We start from the raw sequence: 22,127 nt of genomic DNA on the forward strand, positions 1-22,127 counted from the left end.
TCCACTGTGATCAGCACTTTTTCCATGGCGGGGGGGGCGGCAGAAAAATCCCTGACACGCAGTCTCACACCCAAAATGAAACAGCTGTAGATCCAGCAATTAGGGGTGTAATTTGACGGTTCTGATCAAGTGCACCAGAGGCTGTGAAGCTGCTGGGAAGTCTGAGAGCTGCCACAGAACATGCAAGCTCATTTGGGTTTTTTTAGGTTGAAAATGGTAGCTGTACTGAACAAATGGGCACGAAGAAGGGGTGGAGGGGGAAAAGGAACGGAGCACCGCTGCGTGGAGGGGAAAAAAGACAAACTGAGAAGACAAGAACAACTGGGTTATTTAAAGGGGATTTTTCCCCCCCTCCCTAAGTCAGCCCTCCACCTGGTCAGAAATCAGACATTGTGCAAAGCACTTTGGTCACACACTCACCTCTTTCGAAAGGAGGGACAGTCACTTGTATTTTAGTGAAATACTTACCGTGCTTTTGCAGCATCGGGCTCTGCTTGCAACGGAGTCAACACTTACCTCCAGCATTCATGGCCTGGAGGGAAGCAGGACAGGGGAAGTCCACTGCACCTGTGTTTTTCTCATGACCCCCGGCCATGAAGCCGTGGAGGATGAAGGCCCTTTCTCCGGCGTGGAGTGATGATGAAGCCGAGGAGCAGCACTTGCTGCCCTGATGGGGCTGGGAGGGGACCACCCTCCAAAGCTGAGAAAGGCTCAGTGGGCCCCCAAAGACCTTCCATTGCATCTCACCCCCATCTGGCAGGAGAAGCAGCCCCTTCCTTTAGCTGTGAGTGCCTCAGCCCTCGCTTACAGACAGAGACAGACAGCGCTCGTCCACCCCACCAGACACAACCCCTCTGTCCAAGTGCCACCGAATCCCAGCACCGCAAAGGCCCAGAGTCATGCACAGCAGGACATGCCTGGAGCATCCTCAGCGCCAGCGTGGTCCAGCGGCCTTGCCCCCCCAGGCCTGCGAGCGGGCACAGGGGCGCGCTCGCACCGACGGGGCGCTCGGGACCCACGCAGCCGGGCACGGGCACATATAGAGGCAGACAGGCCCTCGGGAGACATCCTTCCCCAGCTGCCAGGCGATTAATCCTATGTGACGCGTGCTGAACTTTCCACTCGCCCCGGCTCGCCTCCTCCTCTCGGGGACCCACCGGCAATGCGTGTCATCGGACCTGCAGCTTTCGCTCCCAATAAGCATCACTGGACAACTTGGCTGGCTGCAGCGCGGGGCTCTTTCTCTTGCTTTTAAGCAGGAGGGCGGGCGAGGGGGAAAGGGGAGGGGAAAGCAAGCCCTGAAGCGGGGGGGATGCAGGCAGGCAGGGGGGCCAGGAGGAGCAGGGCAAGGGGTGTCGGCAGCAGCCCCCCAGCCCCGCACTCACCCACTCCAGCAGGCGCAGGAAAGCCAGCGGCTCCTTGACGGCGCGGAAGGAGCCGGCCGAGGCGAGCTGCGGGCGGAGACAGGCGGGTTAGCCGCGGGCACACGTCGCCCCGCCACCCCGCACCCCCGGCCCCTACCTGGTTCACCGCCTCCATGGCCCAGCCGAGCCGAGCCGAGCCGAGCTGCAGCCGCGCCGCGCCGCGCCGAGCCAGCCCGCGCCACGGGGCGGAGCCAGCCCGCATGTGCGGGGGGCGGCGCGCACACCGGGGCGGGCCTAGCCCCTCGGCCCTGCCCGGCGCCTCACCTGCGCCCTTCTCCGGGGGTCTTCCCACCCCTGGGGGGTGTTGTCCCGTGCCCTTCTGAGGGGGCTTTATCCCTGTGCCGTTGGCAAGGGGCCTTCCCACCCCTCCGGGGCGTTATCCCGTGCCCTTCTGAGGGGGCTTTTCGCCTGGTGGGGGGGTTATCCCGTTTATCCCTGTGCCGTTGGCAAGGGCCTTCCCACCCCTCAGGGGGGCGTTATCCCGTGCCCTTCTGAGGGGGCTTTTCGCCTGGTGGGGGGGCTTTATCCCTGTGCCGTTGGCAAGGGCCTTCCCACCCCTCAGGGGGGCGTTATCCCGTGCCCTTCTGAGGGGGCTTTTCGCCTGTCTGGGTTGCTTTTGTCACGGTGTCCTTCCACCTGCCAGGGGGGTCACTCACCTGCCGGGGGGGTCACTTATCCTGTGCGCACTTCTCAGGGGGTCTTGTCATCTGGGAGGGTGTCTTCTGACCTGTCAGGGGGTCCCCATACCCGTCACTGGGTCCTTATCCCTTGCCAAGGCGGCTTTTCACACGTCAGGGGGTCCTTCTCCCGTGTGCTCTCGTCACCGTGTCCTTGCACCCGCCAAAGTCTTCACTCGCCTGTCGTGGGGTCCTCATCCCGTGCGCTTCTCCAGGTGTTGTCTCACCTGTCAGGGTGTCCTTAATGCATGTGCCCTTGTCAGGGGAGCCTCTCATCAAGTGGCCCTTATCAGGGTGTCTTTTCACCTGGCACAGTGTCCATTCCCCTTGTCATAAGGGGGGAAGAAGGCAAAAGGGAGAAAAGACTGCTTTGCTCTGGGGATATTTCCAGGGGCTTTTCCCCCTCAAAATAGGAGGGGATATTTTTTCTGGTGAAGGAACGCAGCCCACCCCCCCAGCAATGAAGTGCTTCCAAGTCTTTGCCACGCCATCTGCCCTCGCTGCTGAAAGCTGCCTATTCCTCCACACACGGCCTGACATTAAAAAGTAATTTCCCAGCCCCAATTACATGGTACACTATGTAGCGCATGTGGCCACTGACCTGTAATGTCATCCTACCGCTTTCGGAGGATCCGGCAGGGGCTTTGTACCATTTACGTGACAGCAGGACGATGGTTTCCGACTGGCATTGACATGGTTTCGGCATCGTTTCGTGACACATTCTTAATGGAATAGCATCCTTGCCACAGCCTCGCGTGGAGCACAGATCCCTTTTGTCTTTCCTCATTTGCATCATACTCTTGCACTGACAGAGTTTCATTTCCTTTTCACATGGAAACACAATAGGAACTTTGTGATGGACCCGTGTCCTGCCACCGCAAGGTTCAAGTCGAGACAAGGGGGGAAGGAGGCAATAACAGCAGCTAACACACAGCCACAGGCCTGCGGCGGTCTGGGCTCCAGTCCTTTTGGGGGTAGTAACCCCAATACTCAAGCAAAGCACATGCACAGGCATTTACACTCCCCAGGTCTTAAGTAGGTCACCTATTGCAAATATTTTCACCTGTGAAATACCCAAAGCTTTTAGTCCAAGAACTAACCCAAGAGGGAAAGATTCAGTCAGTCCCACATAGGTCCATGACCTTGAGGTGAAAGACTCTGTAAAACCACAATTAACCCCCAAGCAAACCACTTCTCTAGAGCGGTCTACTCTTTGTGCCTAGACGTCTCAGCGTTTACACTACTCTCTTTCCCTAGGAGAAAGGGGAGGGCAAGCTTTTTTTTTTGTAGGGGAGGGTTAAGAACAGAGAGTGCAGGAACCTTGCTTTTCATATACTGGAAACAGCCTAAAAAAGGAGAGAGAAGAAACCAGGTTTTTTCTTCATTTGAAAATGCGGATGGACAACAAACAGCATTTTGACCAGCTCTAGCCATCATATAATGGGCATTTGGTGGCACAAGTGAAACAGGTTAGCAGTGTTAAACAGCATACACCTGTTAGTCATCTCAGGATGGCCTGGAAGGAGCTAAGAGATGCAAGTTACCTGCTTATTCCCATAGGTTATTGCAGAGGTGTGTTGGCAGACTAGTCTGAAGAATCTCACCATCATCTGGCAAGAGCTCCTGTGAGACCAGATGGAGATGAAAAGAGGCTGGCGTATTATGCTGCTTCTTTCACAGGTTTTTAATTCTAGCCCAAAACCACAGCCCAGATAAATGAAGCACAGGTGAGCTGAGGCATTGTCCTGACTCAAATGAGAGCCCAAATACTCTGCTGAAAAACATTAAACTACTGGTGAGCAACTAGCAGCCCATGGGTTTCTTTTATCATTGCTTGTGATTTATAGCAGCTTTCATGGTACCTTTCCCTTGATAGATTAGGTTTTTTATTAGACAGACTTTCAAGTGGAGATGTGTTAAATCAGCTCAGGAAGGTTCATGTAATTTCAAAAAGCCCACTGAAATATTTGCAGTACAACTGAAAAGCAGGTAGCATACGCATGACACCAACCACTTTTTTCTCCCAATCACAATTTTACCCATTAAATTAATCTGAGTTTTTTGAAAGAGGGAGTTCAGCACTCTGCAGCCAGCTGTTATCAATTGGGTTTACAAACTTATTCCCTGAATCTCCTGGAAGCCTCATTCTTAGCATACGCCTCTGATTTATTCACATTGCCCTTGGTTTCTGTTTTCAGAGACTGTCCAGGGCACATACAGGAAACGCTCATGTTTTTCAAGCACTGGGCACTTGCAAATCGGGCTGTCTTGGAGAAGCTACAAGAAACACTTGCTGCTTTTTAAATTGTTATGCCTGTCCTGTGAATGACAGATGTAAGATAACTAATGATAGTAAAGATAATGATAATAAAGGAACTTGCATGTGCTTCCCCAGTGCACTATTGGTATTTTAGTTCTTAATCATTTGCTGCTGCTTCAGTACTTGGCCATCTCTGTTGCAGATCTCTCTTTGAAAGGAAACCCTTGGGTGACTATACAACACCAGCCTGACTTTCAAGCTGAAGCTTATTGCCTGCTCTATCCTTTAAGTCTTCCAGATGGCTGTTACTACTTGTGCAACAATATGGTAGAATATGCCTTTTTTGGCTCTTACATCTGCTCCCTTAACAGAGAAAACCCACAAGAGCTTAGCAGTAGAAATATCTTGCCTTTTACTTCTTGAAGCACCCAATCTCATTTTTGCCCCCAAATGACATTGTAAACTCAGGCACTGTCAGGGGCCCAACTCTCTTGATGCCAGTACACACAAACCCCCAACCCATCCTTCAAAAACACGTTCAAATTAGTGGATGTAGCAGGTCTGCGATTGCAAATGCTGAAGAGACGGCAAAGATGTAGGAATTAAAATTAGGTTTGTTCCAAATTATATTTGACTGTGTTTTCACACCTGGATGACTGTGTGTGGCAAGCACTACATCTCTTTTGGGCCGAGCAGGTGCAATTGTGAGTCTTTGCAATAACTGGCAAATGGACTAGGAAAGATGTTTCATAGGGACAAAACCTTTTTGCACTAGGTCATCATCCTGTGGAGCACACTTATCAGGGGCAAGAACTAGTTAGTAGCCTACTCCATCTCTCTCAGCCAATACACTTTCCCACTCATTTACAAAATGGAGCAGAAAAAAAGTCTGACAGTCCTCAATTAGTGCAGGTACACATCATCTGACCTCCCTTTATTTAGCCTGGATAAAGGGTTTTTCTTTTGTTGTATTTTTTCCCAGCTGTTGGGGATTTCATTTTAGCTGGAACCTGTATGGGAATTTTGTACAAGTTATTTCAAGTCCCATTGGATGGGAAATGAACAGTAAAGTAAATATAAGGTAATGTGTGTGTTGCATCTAGCAGATGAGCTCTTGCCTGTGTTTCACCGATCAAACCGGAATATAACCAATCCCTTCCAGCCTTGATCTATAGGTCTATGAAGGAGGATTGAGTTGCTTAAATATTTTCTTCAAGCTTTTCACTAATAACACAGTAGCTCTAGCATAACTCTAGACAGATTCCTTCAGTGCACATTATTGCAAAGGCCAAGTCTAGGCTCTGACATAAAAGCCTGGAAGTCCTTCTGGCAGTTCCCAGATGCAATATCACAGACAGTAGATCTGTATACATACACCTATAAACACACACATAGACTGTTTCTCTATATATCGAGCTTTTACAGATAGATTATATAGGTACGATTCCCCTATCTTTTTAATAGATATGAGGCTTTTCTCTCCCCTCTGCCTGAGTGCATATCCCACGTACATCAGGTTGCCATGTGAAGGACCATTACATTTATAATCACCCTCCAAAGCTGGCATTGCAGCAGTGGGGATGAGAGCACTGGAGACCCAGATGGTAGCTAGCATGGCTTGAAGCAAGTGTAAGCTAACTGGTGACTGCAGCACCACTGCTTTGTCGCAAGCAGTTGCATGTGGATACAAGGCCTCACACATACATGGCAAGCACCATATGGTGCTTTGCATGCCAGATTTCTCTGGTGTAGCCTGGGCCTTAAAAAAATAAATAATAACAACAACAACATCTCACATTCTACTTGTCACTTCCCAAGATACAGGCAAATGAGGGTCACTTTGTCCTTCAAGTTTGATTGAGACCTTATCCACAATATAATTATCTCTAGAGAGAGACACAAGGTTTTTAATTTGTTTTGGGGCTGGTTTTTATTTTATTTTATTTAAAGCTATGCATCTCATAGCACTGTCAAGGATTAGATTAAAATCCCTCTCAGGATGTATTTTGCATCAGCACTAGGACCATCCTAGTCTTCCCTCAGCCATAGCAAATAAATGTGGACTGTGTTGGCTTTTAGCTCCCTTGTTCATCTTGCTGCTGATTGTGTCCAGGGCTTTGCTTCCTTTGAATGACACCCCCCAGCCACCACTCCTCCTGCAGATACGCTGACCAGATGATAATGTTGTGCCATGCAGCTAAAGTCTGCACTAGAGATCTTCCATAGGAGCTGGCAGGGCGACTTCTGCAGCCACTGCCGTGGTGGCCTCAACTTGCTCCTTCAGCCTTTCTCTGAGGGCCTTCTCCGAGGACCATGCTTGCACACCAGGAAGAGGAAGGGGAGGCTGATCCAGATGCGTTCTGCTTGGACCAGGGATTCCTGTGCCTCTGGTTCAGAAGACACAGGCTTTCTCCAGTACAACCAACCCAAGATGTCAGCCTACCCTCCACACAATTTCTGATCTTACACGGCTGGTATTCCCTGTAAAGCTCCCATATTGCCTTCCTTCAGGTCTCTCCTGAAGACTCTGTCCTTTGCCAAGATGCTGACAGAAAACTTAGCAGCTAGGCTGTACACGTGCAATGACCACTGCCATCTCATTGTTTCCTTGAATTTCCTTCACATTTGCATCCTCTATGGTCTTGTATCCATTATGTTGGGTTTTTTTAAATGCAGTCTGTATTTCCCTATAGCTGATAGAAGTCCAATCCTTCATCTAAATCAAAATCATACCATTTTAGGTCCTGCTTTTTCATATCATATAAATGTATTCTGCAATTAATACATTTCAGCAATGCAGCTACCAAGATATCCTCGACTATTCAGAAAAGCAGAGAATTAAACACCACTATTTATTTTTAGCAAAACTAAGCTAAGCTTCTAATTAAGCTATCACAATACCACTATACAGCTATCACTTCGTAAATAATGCAATATATAGCTGCCAGTCAAATCCCTTCATTAAGTACGCTGGATTGTGGCTGACCCACAGCTATATTTAAATTGCATTTGGTTTCATGCATCAGAAAACAAAATCACAAGCGCTGGGTTTTTGGGCAAGGACCACGTGCGGGTGAAATCTCCATCCTCCCAGAATACGTGCCCGTGTCCTGTCAAGGTTGGTCACCTCAAACATGACCTATTTTTGGTTTCATCTCTTAGCAAAAAAACCTTAAAGTCCTGAAATGCTCTGTTGTTCTTGAAGGAGAAAGTTAACATCAGCAGACTAGTGCTTTGAAGGAGCCCCCAAAATGCAGCTCCGCTTGCTATGCACTTGTTGGTAGTCCCTTGCAAAGGTACACGGAGGTAAAGGCTATGCCACTTCCCCAGCATGTCCGAAATCACAGCCAAGAAACAAGCCTCCAGCCCTACCCCTGCCCTGGCAGGTAGGTGGAGTAGCAGAAGCAGAGCACTGGTCTGCCAGGAAACTTTACTGGGGAAACAAGAGGCACCCAGCGGGTTCGGTGGAATTGAAAAGTCACATTGCTGGCCTCCAGCATGAAACATATCCAAGTCCCAATTTTGGCTTGCAAATCCCTTCTGAATGTGGCCATCTGTCTGGGTCCCATCTCTCAGACTGGGAGCTGAAAGGAACAGCACTTTCCTGCTGCACCCATCGCATCTGTGCCAGACCCTTGATACTACAGCAATGAGGTCTCAATAATTTGCTGGAGACACGTAGATAGAAACTATCTGGCTACTGCCACCAGTTCTCTTATCCCCAATATCCAGAAACCTTTGCATACAAAAATTAGCCTCTGTTCTTCAAGCACCAGGGGCTGGAGCACAGGAACCAGATTACAAGAAGTGACAGGCACGATAGGGATCCCACCACAGGTGCTTTAACTCCAGGCAATTAATTTGCTAGGAGACGATGCTTCTGCTTCCCATGCCCTGGCTCTCTGGTTTTCAGCTCTTGGTAAGACGTGTTGTTTGGATTAACTTTAGCTCTAGCAAACAACATGAATAATTTGTTCAAGTTCACATTATCAAGCAATACCTCAGGACTGAAGACTTATTACCTGTCATGGCAAGAATTATGCAAGTGACAGATGACTGCAAAACAGCTCAAGCCTCCCCATATTAATTAATGTGGCATCTTGTTCTCTTTGAACTTCTCAGCTGAATTTCCCATGGACCCTGGGTACAGTCAAAGCTACACCCATCAGCCAGCTGTAGAAGGCTGATACTCTATATATAGTGCTGGCCAGAACATGGAAATCCGTTCCTGTAAAAAAAACCCAAAACAAAAAAAAACCCCACATCACCAAAAAACAATAACCCCAAAAAATCAGTCATTCATTTATTTACCTCCTGTTCTTTCTTTTTTCTTTTCACTGGGGTTTTGCAACAAAACTTGAGTGGAGAGATGCTTGTGTAGATAAGACACAGGACTCAGAAAATCTGGGCTCAGCTTGCTCTGGTACAGACTCCCAGTCTCACCTTTGAGAAGCTGCTTAGCCTCATGATGTATTTCCCCATATTCAGTAGCGATCATCTTACTTTCTTTCCCCCACATTGTTGTCCCTTTTTTTATGGAGCAGAGATTCTGCCCTATGTGTTTGCAGTGAGGGAGGCCTCATCTCTGCCAGGGCCCCAAAGTGCTCTTGCACTTCAAATAAATAAATTTCTCTGGAAGGCACACTCAGGCTTTTGACACCTATAGTGGAAAGTAGCACTGTATGGAAAAAAAGATACAGGTCTGCCTGCACCCCTCCTGTAAAACAGTGTATAGCAAGACACAAAAAGCTGCAAATCATGGAGGCCAATTATATGGCAGCAAGAAAGAACTGTCATTTGCTCTTTTCTTTTAAGCGATGTTGATGAAGTTTTGTGAAGCATCCAAGAGGGGAAACATTCAAGACAAAACATTCTTCCAAATTACCAAAAAACCACAGCAAGGGGAAGAGAGGGAAGCCCATTTTATGCTAGCAGTTTTAGCAATAGTCCAGCTCTCAAGAGACTCAGGTCACTAGAGGACAGCTCCAGCAGCACCTGTTGATGGAGGGTGGTTGGACCTCCCCTCACATCCTTGGGATCGCATTTTGATGGATGCTTTTGTGCATGTCTTACAGGTGGTAGGGGGGGGATGTCTGGGGTATGGGGAGCCAGCATCATATTGAACCACTGTTTGCATTTGGGCAAAGCAGGATTAATGCCTTGCATTCGCATGGGACCATTGTCACAAGCAAGGAAGGAAGAACAGGATTTACGTTGGGAACATGGCCCACTGTGAAGTATGGCTGAACTACTCCGAGGGTGGAATTAAAGGCTGCCCTGCCCAGTCATCCTTGAAAAAGTAAAAGACTAGACACTTTGTTCTCTGCTCACAGAAGAGAAACAGGAAGTGGTTTGGTCCTGTCCTGCTGGCCTACATTTCATCACAAGGAGGGGATTTGAGGCTTCATCATGCCTCTCTGCTTGCTTGGAGACCCTTGGTGCTAAAGCTGTGCTTCTGGAGGAAGTGGGAATAGCTTCCTTCCCACAATTTTGCTATGAATCAACAGTGCTTAAAACCCTTCATTTTGCAGAGAGGGAAAGAGAGACAGTAAAAAGATAAAGCAAAATGCCTGGGGTCACACAGGGAATCTCTGCAGAGGCAAGACCAGAACCAGCAGGTCTCCCGTTCCAGGCCAACCTGCCTTAATCCCATGAATATTGCAAAGGAAGGTCTAGGCCAGGAAGGAGTACCCTGCTTCCACTACACAAACCAGGCCTTGGCATTGCAAAGTGAAGGAATGATCCTAAATATGTATTTTTTTTAGGGACCAGAAAATAAAGGGAACAACCCAATTTCTCATTTTTACTTGCTCAGTTATAACCAGATCCTTTCTTTTGAACAGATGATTCATTATCTAGCATTATGCTGCAGGGGACTGTCATACAAAACACCCCGTCGGGAATGCCAGCATATTTAGCTAAATGATTAAATTCAGCTTCCAAAACCTGATAGCTGTTGGTGTGAGTTCATAAATGGGCCCACCATGGGTTTAGGCCATTTGAAAATGGCTTCTTTTGAGTGATCTCAACCACCTGCATGGTCTGGATTGGAGGAAAAAAAGAAAACTCACCTGGGATCCCACTTTGCTTTTTGGTGGGATAAGAAATCCATGGTAGTTACAAAGAATAAAGAACAGGAAGGGAACAGGCAGATGGCAAACACAGAAGAGAAGAATGAGCAGGCAGTTGGATGAAGATGGGGAGAACAGAAGATTCAGCTTGAAGACAGAAATGAAACCAGCCAGAAAAACAATTATAAGGTGTTAAGAGGCTGTAAAGTGGAGAGTGGGGTTTTATAAAGCAAGCTCCTCCCCAGGCAAGATGCAGCAGCTCTCTATATAGGTCTGGATGGGCTGCAACACCTGGTTTGGTGTTGGGTGGGAGAAAGTAGGTTTCAGTGTATGCACTCTAGCATGTCTACTTGGGGAAGGGGCTGGAGGCATGGACAGGGCAGGCGGTGAAGGGGTTAAGGTTTAATGCTCCAAATCCAAATCCACCTGGACCTTACAGACTTGCTGCTGCCACTGCATCTCTCTCCTACAAGCTGGGTTTCTCCTTGTTTCTCATGCTGAAAGGGGTTTACTTCAGACATCAAGAAGCCTGAAATGGAGGGCCTACAAAGGGGTGATTGCTGGATAGAAAGTTGCTTCCCAGCTTTTCTAGCATATGAATCTTTCCTTTCCAGTCATGCACCTATTACCCCCCTGTTTGGGTCCTGGTTTGCTGAGGACCCTGCCTCCTGAGATGGAAACAAGGGGGGGATTGGAGCTGCAGCAGCACCTGAAAACCCTACCTTGGCTCACAGGCCTGTAAGCAGGTAGTGGAGACAGCTGTTTCCACAACATCTTGGCTAGGAGGTGGGAGAGAAGAAGTGTTGGAGGGCCTAGAAGAGCTAGTCTGTGGGAGAAGGTGAGAGCAAGGTCTGATTTAGATGCCGGAGGAGATGACAGGGATGTCAGCCAAAGGCAGCATAGCTCTGCTACTTAAAATTCATGCAGGAGAGAGGACCATACTGGGCAGTCTGCAGTTTATTAAAGCCATATATTTTGTGACTTGTAGACATCCCTGATGCTAGTTTGGTGGTTGGGGTGTCACCGCACCATGCAGCACAGCTAGGACTCTCCAGGGCAGTCCCAGAGGGATCTGCTGAGCTCAGCTTTTCACAAAGGGAGCCCTACATTTAACAAGCATCAGTGACATCTGCTCCCAGGATAGTACACGCTGCACTGGCATGCATTTAGGGACTGATTTCCAAAGAATTGCAGCTCTAAGCAGGGGCCTTATGAATTAGAAATGACAGAGGGGTAGAAAGATCGGGGCGTGTTACTTCTCTGATCACAGGATAGCTATGTGCTACCAAGTGGCCTCAAAAGAGGCAAATGCAAGCCCAAGCTGCATCTGGTGAGGTCTTCCTGGGAGCTGCGGGAGGTTCCTCATGCCCTTTTATGAAGCACTGATCATTCCACATCTGGAATATTGTGTCGCATTCAGGTCATCAGTGTTCAAGGAGTGTAATGAATATAAATTGCAATGGGTCTATGCTTCTTGAAGAACCTCCATTCCCTGCTGTTTCAAAACCACTTAACTTGCAGCCTGAGTTTGCTCATAGCCATGTCCACAAACTCCAAGAACATTCATGGTCATTGCCCTAAACTCAAAGACTTAGCCATAAACTCCAAGGAAGCATAGAGGCAGCATATAATCAGGTTGATTTAAAAAACCCCCAGAGCTTGGACTTTTGCTTGGGATTCAGTGATGTGAAAGCATTCTTGCCATACTTTAATTGCATGGTATTTTCCTTGAGAGAAATTCGCTCAACAGCAGGGGAAGGGTCGGAGAGTGTGCTCCAAATTCTGGCTATCACAAAAAACTCTGTGGTAGCTTGTACTATTATAACATCATAACAGCCTTGTTTAGATTCATCTATTGTATTATCTAAATGAGTCGCACAAGACATGTGAAGCCAAAAAACTAAGGATGATTTTTTTTTAAAGCACAGAATTAAAAAAAAAACAAGAAACCAAACAAAAACCTTACCTGTAACATAGGCCAGGCTATACATAAATGTGAACTATATTGCAATAGCACAACCAAAAATGCACAAGAAAGGAAATATCCAGATGAGTTCCCATCTTCCACCTCCCATCGCACTTTAATTCTCAGGCCCTGTAATCTTCCCTTCATACAGCCTGACACACAAACACATCTCTTAGCTGTAGATACTCAGCCATCATGGCCACTGATATGAAAAGGTTAGCAGTAAGCGCCTTCTTACCAGGAATTATTGATTTAAAAGCATGGCAATACATGCTGCTTAGCCAAGAACAGAGCATATCCGTGTACAATATCTCTATTAAATGTTTTATTGATTTAAATAATCGGATTTATTTGGAAAGATATTGTTGAGGAAAAAGCACTTTGAAAAAGATGATTTCAAAATGTTAATTTCCTTTTATCTGAAAGAACATACGACAACTTGCTTTGTTGTAATAAACTCTGCTGCTAAGAATTGTTATGCATTTTAATAAAGCTAAGCCGTTAAGTGAAAAAAATAAAAATAACCTCCTTTGCAATGTTTCTGAAGGATGTAACCTTACTTTGGTACATCCATTACCAGTAATGAAAATTACATGCATGCAGCAAGAGGAGAATCAAGACATGAACCAGCCTTTTCTGAACATACGATTCATCATCCTAAAATGAAAATCCCTGTCATCTCAGTGTAGATTAGGAACACATAAGGAAATTTCCCTCCTCATTTAGATATCTTGTTGATGTAATTCTGTTAGCTCACCTCCACCGATGTTGTAGGAACCCACTGTTTTTATTCAGTGATCATAAATTAATAACATTTTACTATGACAAAGGAAAAAGAAAAAGAAACACAAAAACGTAAGAAATTCTTACAAAAATGTGACATATTTTAGCAGTAGAGAATGTTGTTAGAGACCATAAGAGCTATATTTAAGATGTTGTTCTGCATCCTTTAGTTTTTTAGCTTTGCCAAAACATGGATTGGCCTATTTCCATAAGAAATCAAAATAGAATATTTTAAGGTATTATGGTTGCAAAGAAGAAATGCTTTGGTCATTATAAGCTGCTTTCTGTTCTCTGCCCATACGACAAATGTTGACTTCTTTCTTGGTTTAACACTCATTCAAAATCAAGATGAACTGCTAATCCCAGTTCACTATGTACATTCAAGTCCTTTTCAACCACTTTGGCAGTGTAAACAAGGCCCTATATTGGGAGTAATTTGCTGGGACAGGGCAAAGGGAGCACACATGAAAATCAGGTCCTTATATTGAAGTGTGGCAGGAAAAGAAAACACATGCATCTCATGATGATGGGAGTAATTTTTGCATTTAATTGCCTGATTATGTGCATATTTACATGTTAATCTGGGCTTGCAAAAACCAATCCAGTACTCACAGTGAAAATCAGGGAAGCCTAAACATTTATAAATATTCATTTGTTTTTCTAGAAATGGTATAATTTGTAATGGTGGGTATTTTTAGTTGAACTTGCTCTAAATTAACATCAAACAGGCTTGCCGTGCCTGGCAATGCATAATTATCGTTCTCATTTCCCTTTGTAGCTCAGCAAAAACCCATGGGGTCACAGAGGTGCATTGTTCACCTCTGTCTTGCGGGGTGTGTGTATGTGCTGGGAGTGTGTCACAAGGAGAAAATAAAAAGGCATTGCTTCTTCACACTGGATGAGAGGTCAGGAGACTCATCTCTCAGGGGGGCACTTTGCAATCATGGCCAGGGAGTGACGGAGATACAACTTTGCAAGCCCTTGTTTTTGCCCTGAACTTTAGGATTGCTTGCCATGTTTCCCAGAAGTCACTGCTGCCTGTAACCCCCGCCAAGGGTAGAATAAGACGCCCCAAATTTGGATCCACCAAAATTTCAAACATATGCTGCTTTCACTGATGCATGAAGGTCCACAATAAAAGGCCCTTTCACTGCCCTCATCCACTCTCTAACCCTAAGTGCACCTAAACTGAGGAGACAGCTCCCACTGATGGCACCGATGGCTCCCACTGATGCCCTATGAGCCATCAGCCCCCCTGCATTATTGCATTAAAGCTGCAAAATATGCTGGGTGAAGCTCTGTATGGCTGTATGCACAGTACATAGCAGAAACAGGCCCTAATATCAGCCGCTAAGCTCCATGAATAATAAATGATACACAAAGCAGAGTGAGCAGTGTCTGAAACTCTCCGGAAACAGCAAGCATTCATTGGACTTGAGCACAAAAGATTTGACTGCCACTGGTTTTACTTGATCTGGAAGGGACTTCCCTCCCCTCCAAAGTTCATTCACTATGCTGGTCTCGTGCCATTTGCTTTCACTACTGGGCATTTCTGCAAACCTCCAAGCTTGGAGATTTTCATCGTGTCACTTTCCCAGACCGCAAAGATCAAGGCCTACAGATGGGTGAGGAATGGCTTCGATTGCCCAATCTGGATCTAATTCAATATAGGCCAATGTACTTACCAGCCCTCATCAGAAGACAGAAATTGCTACTCATTCCATTTCAGGCGTGGAAATGAGAAACAGTCCAGACTCTTTTGTCAAAGAGGAAGGTTCGTGGCTTCTGTCCTGTGCAATAATGACTCTGTAGCATCTGAGGTAGAGGAAATAGGGAATAAAAATGGAATTAGTCGTCTCTTTTTCTGGCTTTAAGTCCCTGAAGGAGCAGAAGCTGTGAGCTGAAGAACCCCATGGTCTAAGCTGGATGTAGTTGTACCCTACCAGAGCACCTTTGCTTTCCTGGTGAGAATAAGACCATATGCTGGCCCTTCATCCATCCTGCTCTTCGCCTGTTTAAGAGATTTGATTTGGAGGTGGCAGGATTTGGAGGGTCCCTCGTGTTTCTCCTGAGCTCATCCCAACCCTGTGCCTTGGATCTGCAAGGCACCAGAGGAGCTAATGTTTTGACATGGGGAATTAGAAAGCTGGAGGCAGATTGCTGATTACAGCTAAGCTGAGAAGCTGAGCTGGAAAAGCAGAGGTGTGTGCAGGTCAGGGCTGGAGGCTCCTGCCCTTCGCTGCATCATGTCCCATGTAAGCAAAAAGGTGCTGGTGAGTTCGGTGACAATCCAGTCCCAGGCCCTGATGTCTTTAAACTTCACCTGTGAAAGTACCAGGGGGAGGGAGGGTGGGTGCTCTTCTGGTACAGGACCTAAGCCTTGCTGCAGGAAGGGTGGGTGGATTGAAGTTTCCCTGTATCCCACAGCCACCTGCACTCCGTGTAGGTGGCTGGGAGGACTCAGCTACTATCAGCACCTGGGGGATGCATTCGGCTCCCTTGTGCCAGGTTTGAAGTCCTGGTTTTTCCCTGCCTGCAGAAGCAGGTTCCCAGCAGCTGGCTCATCTCTTGGGGGTGTCCTGGTCATGGGTGGATCTTGAATCTTGAAGGCAGGGGTGCAGACTGGAAGGTGCATCATTCTGTATAAAACAACACAGATTTTCCCCTGGTTAAAAAATAAACTAGAAGCTTCACTAACACACTAGTGGCCTAGGGCTGTATTATTCAGTTTAATCAGGAAGCGAAAACAAACATAACTTGATTGGAATAAGTTGAAAACAATCTGCAGAGCTGTGAAATAGGAACTGCATTACTGGGGGCAGCAAACAGACAGCAGAATAGCAGAGCAAAGGCTAGCGGGACTGGTGCAACATCAAGACCATTAAAAAGAAGAGGGTCATACTTGTTAACACCTGTGGGATGAAGAGGTTAAAAAGGATCAGGTAGATTTGAGCTGCAGTCAAGTGACTCCCTCAGCCTTGCTTGACTTGAAATGCAGGTGCCACTGCCAGGCAGTTGGTTTTAAACCTTGGGTGCAGCAGGGATCAAAGGGGGATGCAAATGCAACAGTGCACCCTCCCCATCCCGAATCCATCCCTGGCCCTGGCATACCTGTAGAGCTTAGTGAATGGCAGACCTTGCAAGCACTTGCTTAAATAGCTTGGCAGCTTCAAACGTGTGTTAGCCATCCTTTACCTCGAGGGCACGTCAGCTCATTAGCCTGGTCCTCTCTTCTAACAAAGTTTGTGGCTGTATTCCCCTATTTTTAATCCAAGTGGCCTTGTGCAGCATTTCAAGCAAGAAGTTCCTTGGATGCAGCCTGAGTGTCAAGCTTCTCTGGCATGGTGAAACCATTCGCCATAGGAGTTGTCTTCTAGGGTTATAGCTGCAACAGCGCAGCCTGCTTGCATTTCCTAGGGTAGGATGGTACCGGGGTTTGGGAACCTGTGGTCCTTTTCCATGAAGAAGGGACCCAGCCACATGGTGCGAATGCCATTCTATGGCAGTCGTTGCTTCCACGTGCTATGCTTCGGATGCCTGAACAACGCTGAGGAGCAATGATCCAACACAAAGGCTGTGTTCCTATATAACACAGAGGAGCTATCAAAAACAGTGGTGATGGGGCAGGCGTGGTCAGGGTTGGGGCTTCATGCCACACTTTACAGCTGTGGATAGGGGGCTGCCTCCCTCCTCACACAGAGCTCGCACAGAGTGCAATCAAAAATGATTTCTGTTTCTTCCCTGCTGAGCGCTCATCAAAGAAAAGCAGAGAGGCTGCAAGTGAAAATGCCTGCTCCAGAGCTCAGAAGAGTCTCGTGGCAAGGAGAAATGCTGGCTCAGCACCTGTTTTTGTGCAGGCGACAGAGACAGGCTTTTAAAACCTTTATTATAACAGCATTAAGCACAAAAGGTGGAAGTGCCAAAGGGCAGAGACCTCCCTGAGACCCTCCAGTCAGTGAAAAGCAACCATTATCCCCAAAGATTGAAACCTTGTTCATCTAACCTCCTCTTAAACATCCCCAGGGTAGGAGCCAGCACCACTTCACTTGGAAGTTGGTCCCAGACCCTAGCCGCCCTGACCGTGAAGTCGCGCCTCCTGATACCTAGCCTAAATGTCCCCTCTGCCAGCTTGTGACCGTTATTCCTGGTCACTCTTGGCAGTGCTCGGGGGAACAGGGACTCCCCCAGTGCCTGCTGATCCCCCCTGACTAGTTTATAACAGGCCACAAGATCCCCCCTCAGTCTTCTCTTGTGGAGGCTGAACAGGTTCAGGTCCCGTCGCCTCTCCTCATAGGGCCTGCCCTGTTGTCCCCTGATCATACGAGTGGCATTAGGGAATAGGGGAAGGCATTAGGAATAGTCCACCTGTTCCTTGCAGAAGGGACTGGCTGCTGATGCCTCCAGGTCTAAACAGCAGGTGAAGGTGCCAGTGACCTTGGGCAAGTAACTTGATCCCTCTAAGCCTCAACTGTGCATCTGTAAAATGGGGATAAAGACCACTGTGAGGTGCCCAGGCATGGGTGCCAGTTAAGCAGATGGGGTTGTTGGGGCCGGTCCTGCTTGGAGCAGGGGGTTGGACTCAATGTGACCTCCTAAAGACCCTTCCACCCTCATTTTCTATGATTCAATCAATCGTGCTGGTCTGAAGAAGGGTGGCTGGCACAACGTCCTTTGAATTCATAGACGATCTCTTTGACTTTAGTGGCGAACTTCAATATGAACCATAAAGTCTTAAGGAGCCAGCGTGAGGCACTCTGCCTGTTAAAACTCCTCCTTACATGGAGAAGGATGAAAGTTTGCGTGTATTGAAGGGACAGCAAGTGTTACTATATTAAATAGCATGAACAGGTTGATAGTCCTGTAATCTTTGTGCCTATGATGAGAAATGTAAAAACCTTCCCTGGGGGCTGAAGGCCTTTAAGATGCTTTAAATTAAATATAAATGAAGATAAATAAATATAGCTCAAAATTTCCCCAAACTTTTCAGTTTGGGGTTCACTTTTGTAAACATGTACTAGGCAGCTGCCAATTTCTTGATTTTCAATAAAAAAATCGGTCCCATTTTGAACTTGTTCTTATTTTAAACACAGTAAAAAATAGCAACAAAAAATCTTTATAAGCTTTTTTTTTAATATACCAGCTTTGCTAGTCATATGTGCAAATGTCAAGCAATGCACGCAAGCTTTTATCTAGTATCAGTCCCCTTCAGTAACTGAGCTATTTACCCCCTTCCTACCACAGGCCTCAAAAGCTAAAGAGCCAAACACAGCCTTGTCTTATACATCAGAGGATCACAGAATAGCAGCCTTAGGTGATGTTAGCTGCCATAGCAATACTGACTTCAGTGCATGAAGAAGAGTCTGCCTTATTCTCTGTTATCCCCCAGCTCCGTGGCCTTCAGCATATGCCATGCAGACCCTTCCATATATTGACTTCATTGCTCTCTAATGCTTTGTACATTTAAAATAAAAACTTTTAGGAGCAAATAACAACCAGCCACAGAGGAATTCATTCTGGCATCAAATTAAAAAAGTAACTTTTTGCAGCCATCATGTTAGGCCTGGGGGGAAAAAAATATTGTCCAGTGTTTCCTCTTAAAGAATGCCATGCTATGGGTCTCTTTTTCTTTTCCCAGAAGCAAAAACATTTTTTTTTTGTTCTCTTGAGATAATATTTAGCAATCAAGTGTTTTGACTGTGGCTTTTATTACTGTTTCCAAAAGGGACTGTATAATCAAATTATTTAAAGTCTACTGTAATCAGGAGTGTGCATTTGATGAATATTCAAGTTGTCCTCATTGTAAGCAACGGTAGAGAAAGAATTTTTGTTGAGATGGCTTTTATTATAGTCTAAAGAGTCATCCAGAAGATGGTGCCACAGTTCTGTCTGTAGAAGAAATAATAGACTGAGAGCTGAATCCTGTTACAGAAAATATCAGGGAACAATATGAAAGAGGACTTCAACTTCTTGGTGAAGGCAGCTCAAAGTCCCAATGCTGACTGTGTTAAGGCTGTTTTGAAAAATGGGGCAATGTATTTTATGCCTTTGCTTTACATCACTCCAGGCCAGCATGATAAGGAAGGGAAAAAAATAACCCCGTGCCACTTCCTGTCAAAAACACAGACAAATCATTGGGTGTTTGTTAGCCAACTAACCCCAAGCAGCAGCAAACCATCCGATGCTCAAAATAAGATGAGCACTCTTCTTCCATGCTTCATGAAGCTTCGGTGGCAGTAGGGAGTTTAAAACAGAAAACGCAGCTGTTTTCAGCTGGTTGAGAACCAATGATCTTATAAGGCTCATAGTCTCGTTGAAAGGAAACAGCATTTTTGAGTCTGTAGATCCCCATCATCAGATTAGGGCATTTGATCTCCATTTCACAGCCCTTTGCACTAATTGTCAGGGGAAAAATTAGAGGCAACTACAGAACAAAACCACTCGCTCTGACCACTAGCACACGTTTAATTTTTTTCTTCTGTTACAATTTTCTGTTGTCTGAGGTCTCTTCTCTGTAGTTCAAGCAATTTGTCATCTGATTAGCCTGATGAAGCAAAGAGAAGTCACTTGAACTGTAAATTTTCTGCAGGCAAAATAAAATGCAAACAAGAAGAGCTTCCTGTGCCTGCCAAAGTGATGATACTCAGAATACAAATAAGAAGAAGCCATGCTGACAGCAAAAGCTATTTTTATATTCTGTCACTGGCTCCCAGTTTGAGCAGGGCTGCATCTGTATTTGCAAACCCAAATAAGCCGTATAGTCTTAAGTGAAGCTCATGTCCTACAGAAGAGCTGTTTAATCACAACAAAAGGATACATAGCACGAACGATGAATTGGGATGTTCGCTCACATGGAAGCTACTGTTCAGGTCAATCCTGACTAAGAAGCTCCTGGGGTCTGCACACGGTGGAGAAAGCAGGGAGGGGAGCATGCCTGTGACATTTCTGCCTGGTGGGGAGAGGGAAATAAATCCTCTCCTGCTGCAGCCAAGCAGTGTGCTCTGATCCCAGTCCCATCCTGGAAAAGACCTCCAGAAAATCCCCTGCACAAGTTTCTTGCTGTATCATATTTAGATGGGTTTTGTCCAGCTGCAGTGCCACAGCCCTTCTTCTGTGTGGGTTAATCTAATATTTAACCAGGGGGTTGCTGCGAGTGGTATATGTGATACATTCATGACTCTGCCTTTTGGAGCTCATGTAGGTTTGGTAATGCAAAGCTGAGAAATACAGGGAAGAAAAAGATGATTCACATGCATTCAGACCTAAAAGAGGGCAGACTGGAAAAGCACTTTTACCCTGCTGCCAACTATTGCAGTTTTATCCCAAGTCCTGGAAGATGTGATGTGATCTTTAGGTACAGCTCTTGGAGACAGGGCATGACTGAAGCTCATCTTGCTTTCTTCTTTTTTTTTTCAAGAAAATAAGTTTCTATTCCTCATACTCCCAGGGAAACACTTTAAAGCCATGGCTGCTAATGGCTCAGGCCTCCGGACACTGATGAAAATAACCCTGTGTTGATTCAGGACGCTCCCTGTGCCTGAAGAAGGGCGTTTGCACCCAAAAGCTTGCAAAGAACAATTTTTCCAACTATTTAGTTGGTCTAATAAAAGAGATCACATCTACCCAAAGAAACTTGTCTGCCTGTATTGATGCTGCTTTTGAAAAATCTATTGATTTTTAAGCCAGACTCAGGATTGGAGAGGAGAAGCTGACACATGCCTTTTGAATGCTCAGAGCGGGCAATAATGGTATTGTGACCCAACAAAATCCTTTGAACAGAAGGCAAGTTAAAAATGTTTAAAGGTTTAATGGTTACACCAAAATTTCCTTGCCCAGCTTGAAGTGGCGAGTTCTCCGCCATCTATTCTGACATGTTCCCATCACTTCTCTAAACCAAACAAAACCCACCTGCTAAGGCAGGTCCATGACTTTGGCCTTCTGCTAGCCTGCTTCATATTGCAAAGCAGTTTGGAACCAGCTACAGTGACTGTGGACTTCTGGAGGAGTTTCCCAGGGGCTTAGGGGAATTGCACCTCTCTGCCCACCATCACTTGGTGACAGTCATACACTAAGAAAAGCAAGGATCGAGGAAGCCCAGCTTTAGCTGATTGAGATTTGCAGCTCAGCAGTTAGCAGACGTGGGCACCGTCAGGGGAAAGTGGGTGTTTGCAGAGCTGCTGTTTGTCCTGGTGGTATCTGGCACTGTCTTGGCTTCTTGGGGTGGTTGGCTGTTGCTGTAAGTTAGCACAACCTTACAGCTTCTCTTGAGTTACACTGTGGGACTTGACTAACATGCAGCCTGGCCAAGATCAAGGGGAGCATAAAGGTTTACCAAGCTGATCTGTGTAGCTCTTTTCTGGTTGCAGTGTACACTTGGCTGAGCATCTTGACTATATAAAGAGAGACTTCTGCAAATACAGGCCTGGTTCTCCAGTTTTATATCAGATTACCTCCACTGATGCCAGCATAGTTATAATAATATTAACCATAGTTATATGCATAGTGTATGAGTTGCCAGATTCAGCCCCTGTATCAGTCAAAGTAATGCAAATGGGCCAGTTGTCTGTTTAAAAATATATGGAGGAACATGGTAGACAGCACACTGAAACAGAAAATCAAATTGTATTCCTGAGCCCGGCGTGGTTTAGATGTTTGTGTTTAAGGATTTATGATGTTAAAGTGCCATTGTCTGCTCTCCAGAAGGGCCGAATTTGTGCTCGGTGCAAATTATTCTTAGGCCAATTTGATTGCAGGCACAAGGGATTTTCTTGCTATGATGGCAAACAGGGCTGCTGTGTGCATGCTGCTAGAAAGCAAATCCCCCCCAAACAGAAACACCTTTCTGTCTCTGATAAGCCAGGAAGCATTTTGCTGTCTATGCACCATTAATTTGCCTCCATATAATAGATGATACTTTTCTCCTGACGTCTTTTTTAAATCCACTGTTAA

General features: G+C 46.2%; 1 protein-coding gene across 1 annotated transcript in view; it reads right to left on the bottom strand.

Annotated features, from left to right (window-relative positions):
- The window catches only part of SYNPR (synaptoporin), a 117,729-nt gene extending 116,118 nt beyond the window's left edge, over nucleotides 1–1,611 (bottom strand). Inside the window, exons 1-2 of the mRNA XM_090022569.1 lie at nucleotides 1,522–1,611; nucleotides 1,386–1,451 (exon numbers count right to left, since the gene is read on the bottom strand). Of these exons, the coding sequence (XP_089878695.1) occupies nucleotides 1,386–1,451; nucleotides 1,522–1,539 (84 nt within the window). The 5' untranslated portion in view covers nucleotides 1,540–1,611. The remainder of the gene's footprint in view (nucleotides 1–1,385; nucleotides 1,452–1,521) is intronic.
- Between the last annotated feature and the right edge of the window lie 20,516 nt (nucleotides 1,612–22,127).

The sequence above is a fragment of the Crocodylus siamensis genome, chromosome 11, assembly GCF_052110815.1.
Source record: "Crocodylus siamensis isolate JL-2025a chromosome 11, ASM5211081v1, whole genome shotgun sequence".
NCBI classification, from domain to species: Eukaryota; Metazoa; Chordata; order Crocodylia; family Crocodylidae; genus Crocodylus; species Crocodylus siamensis.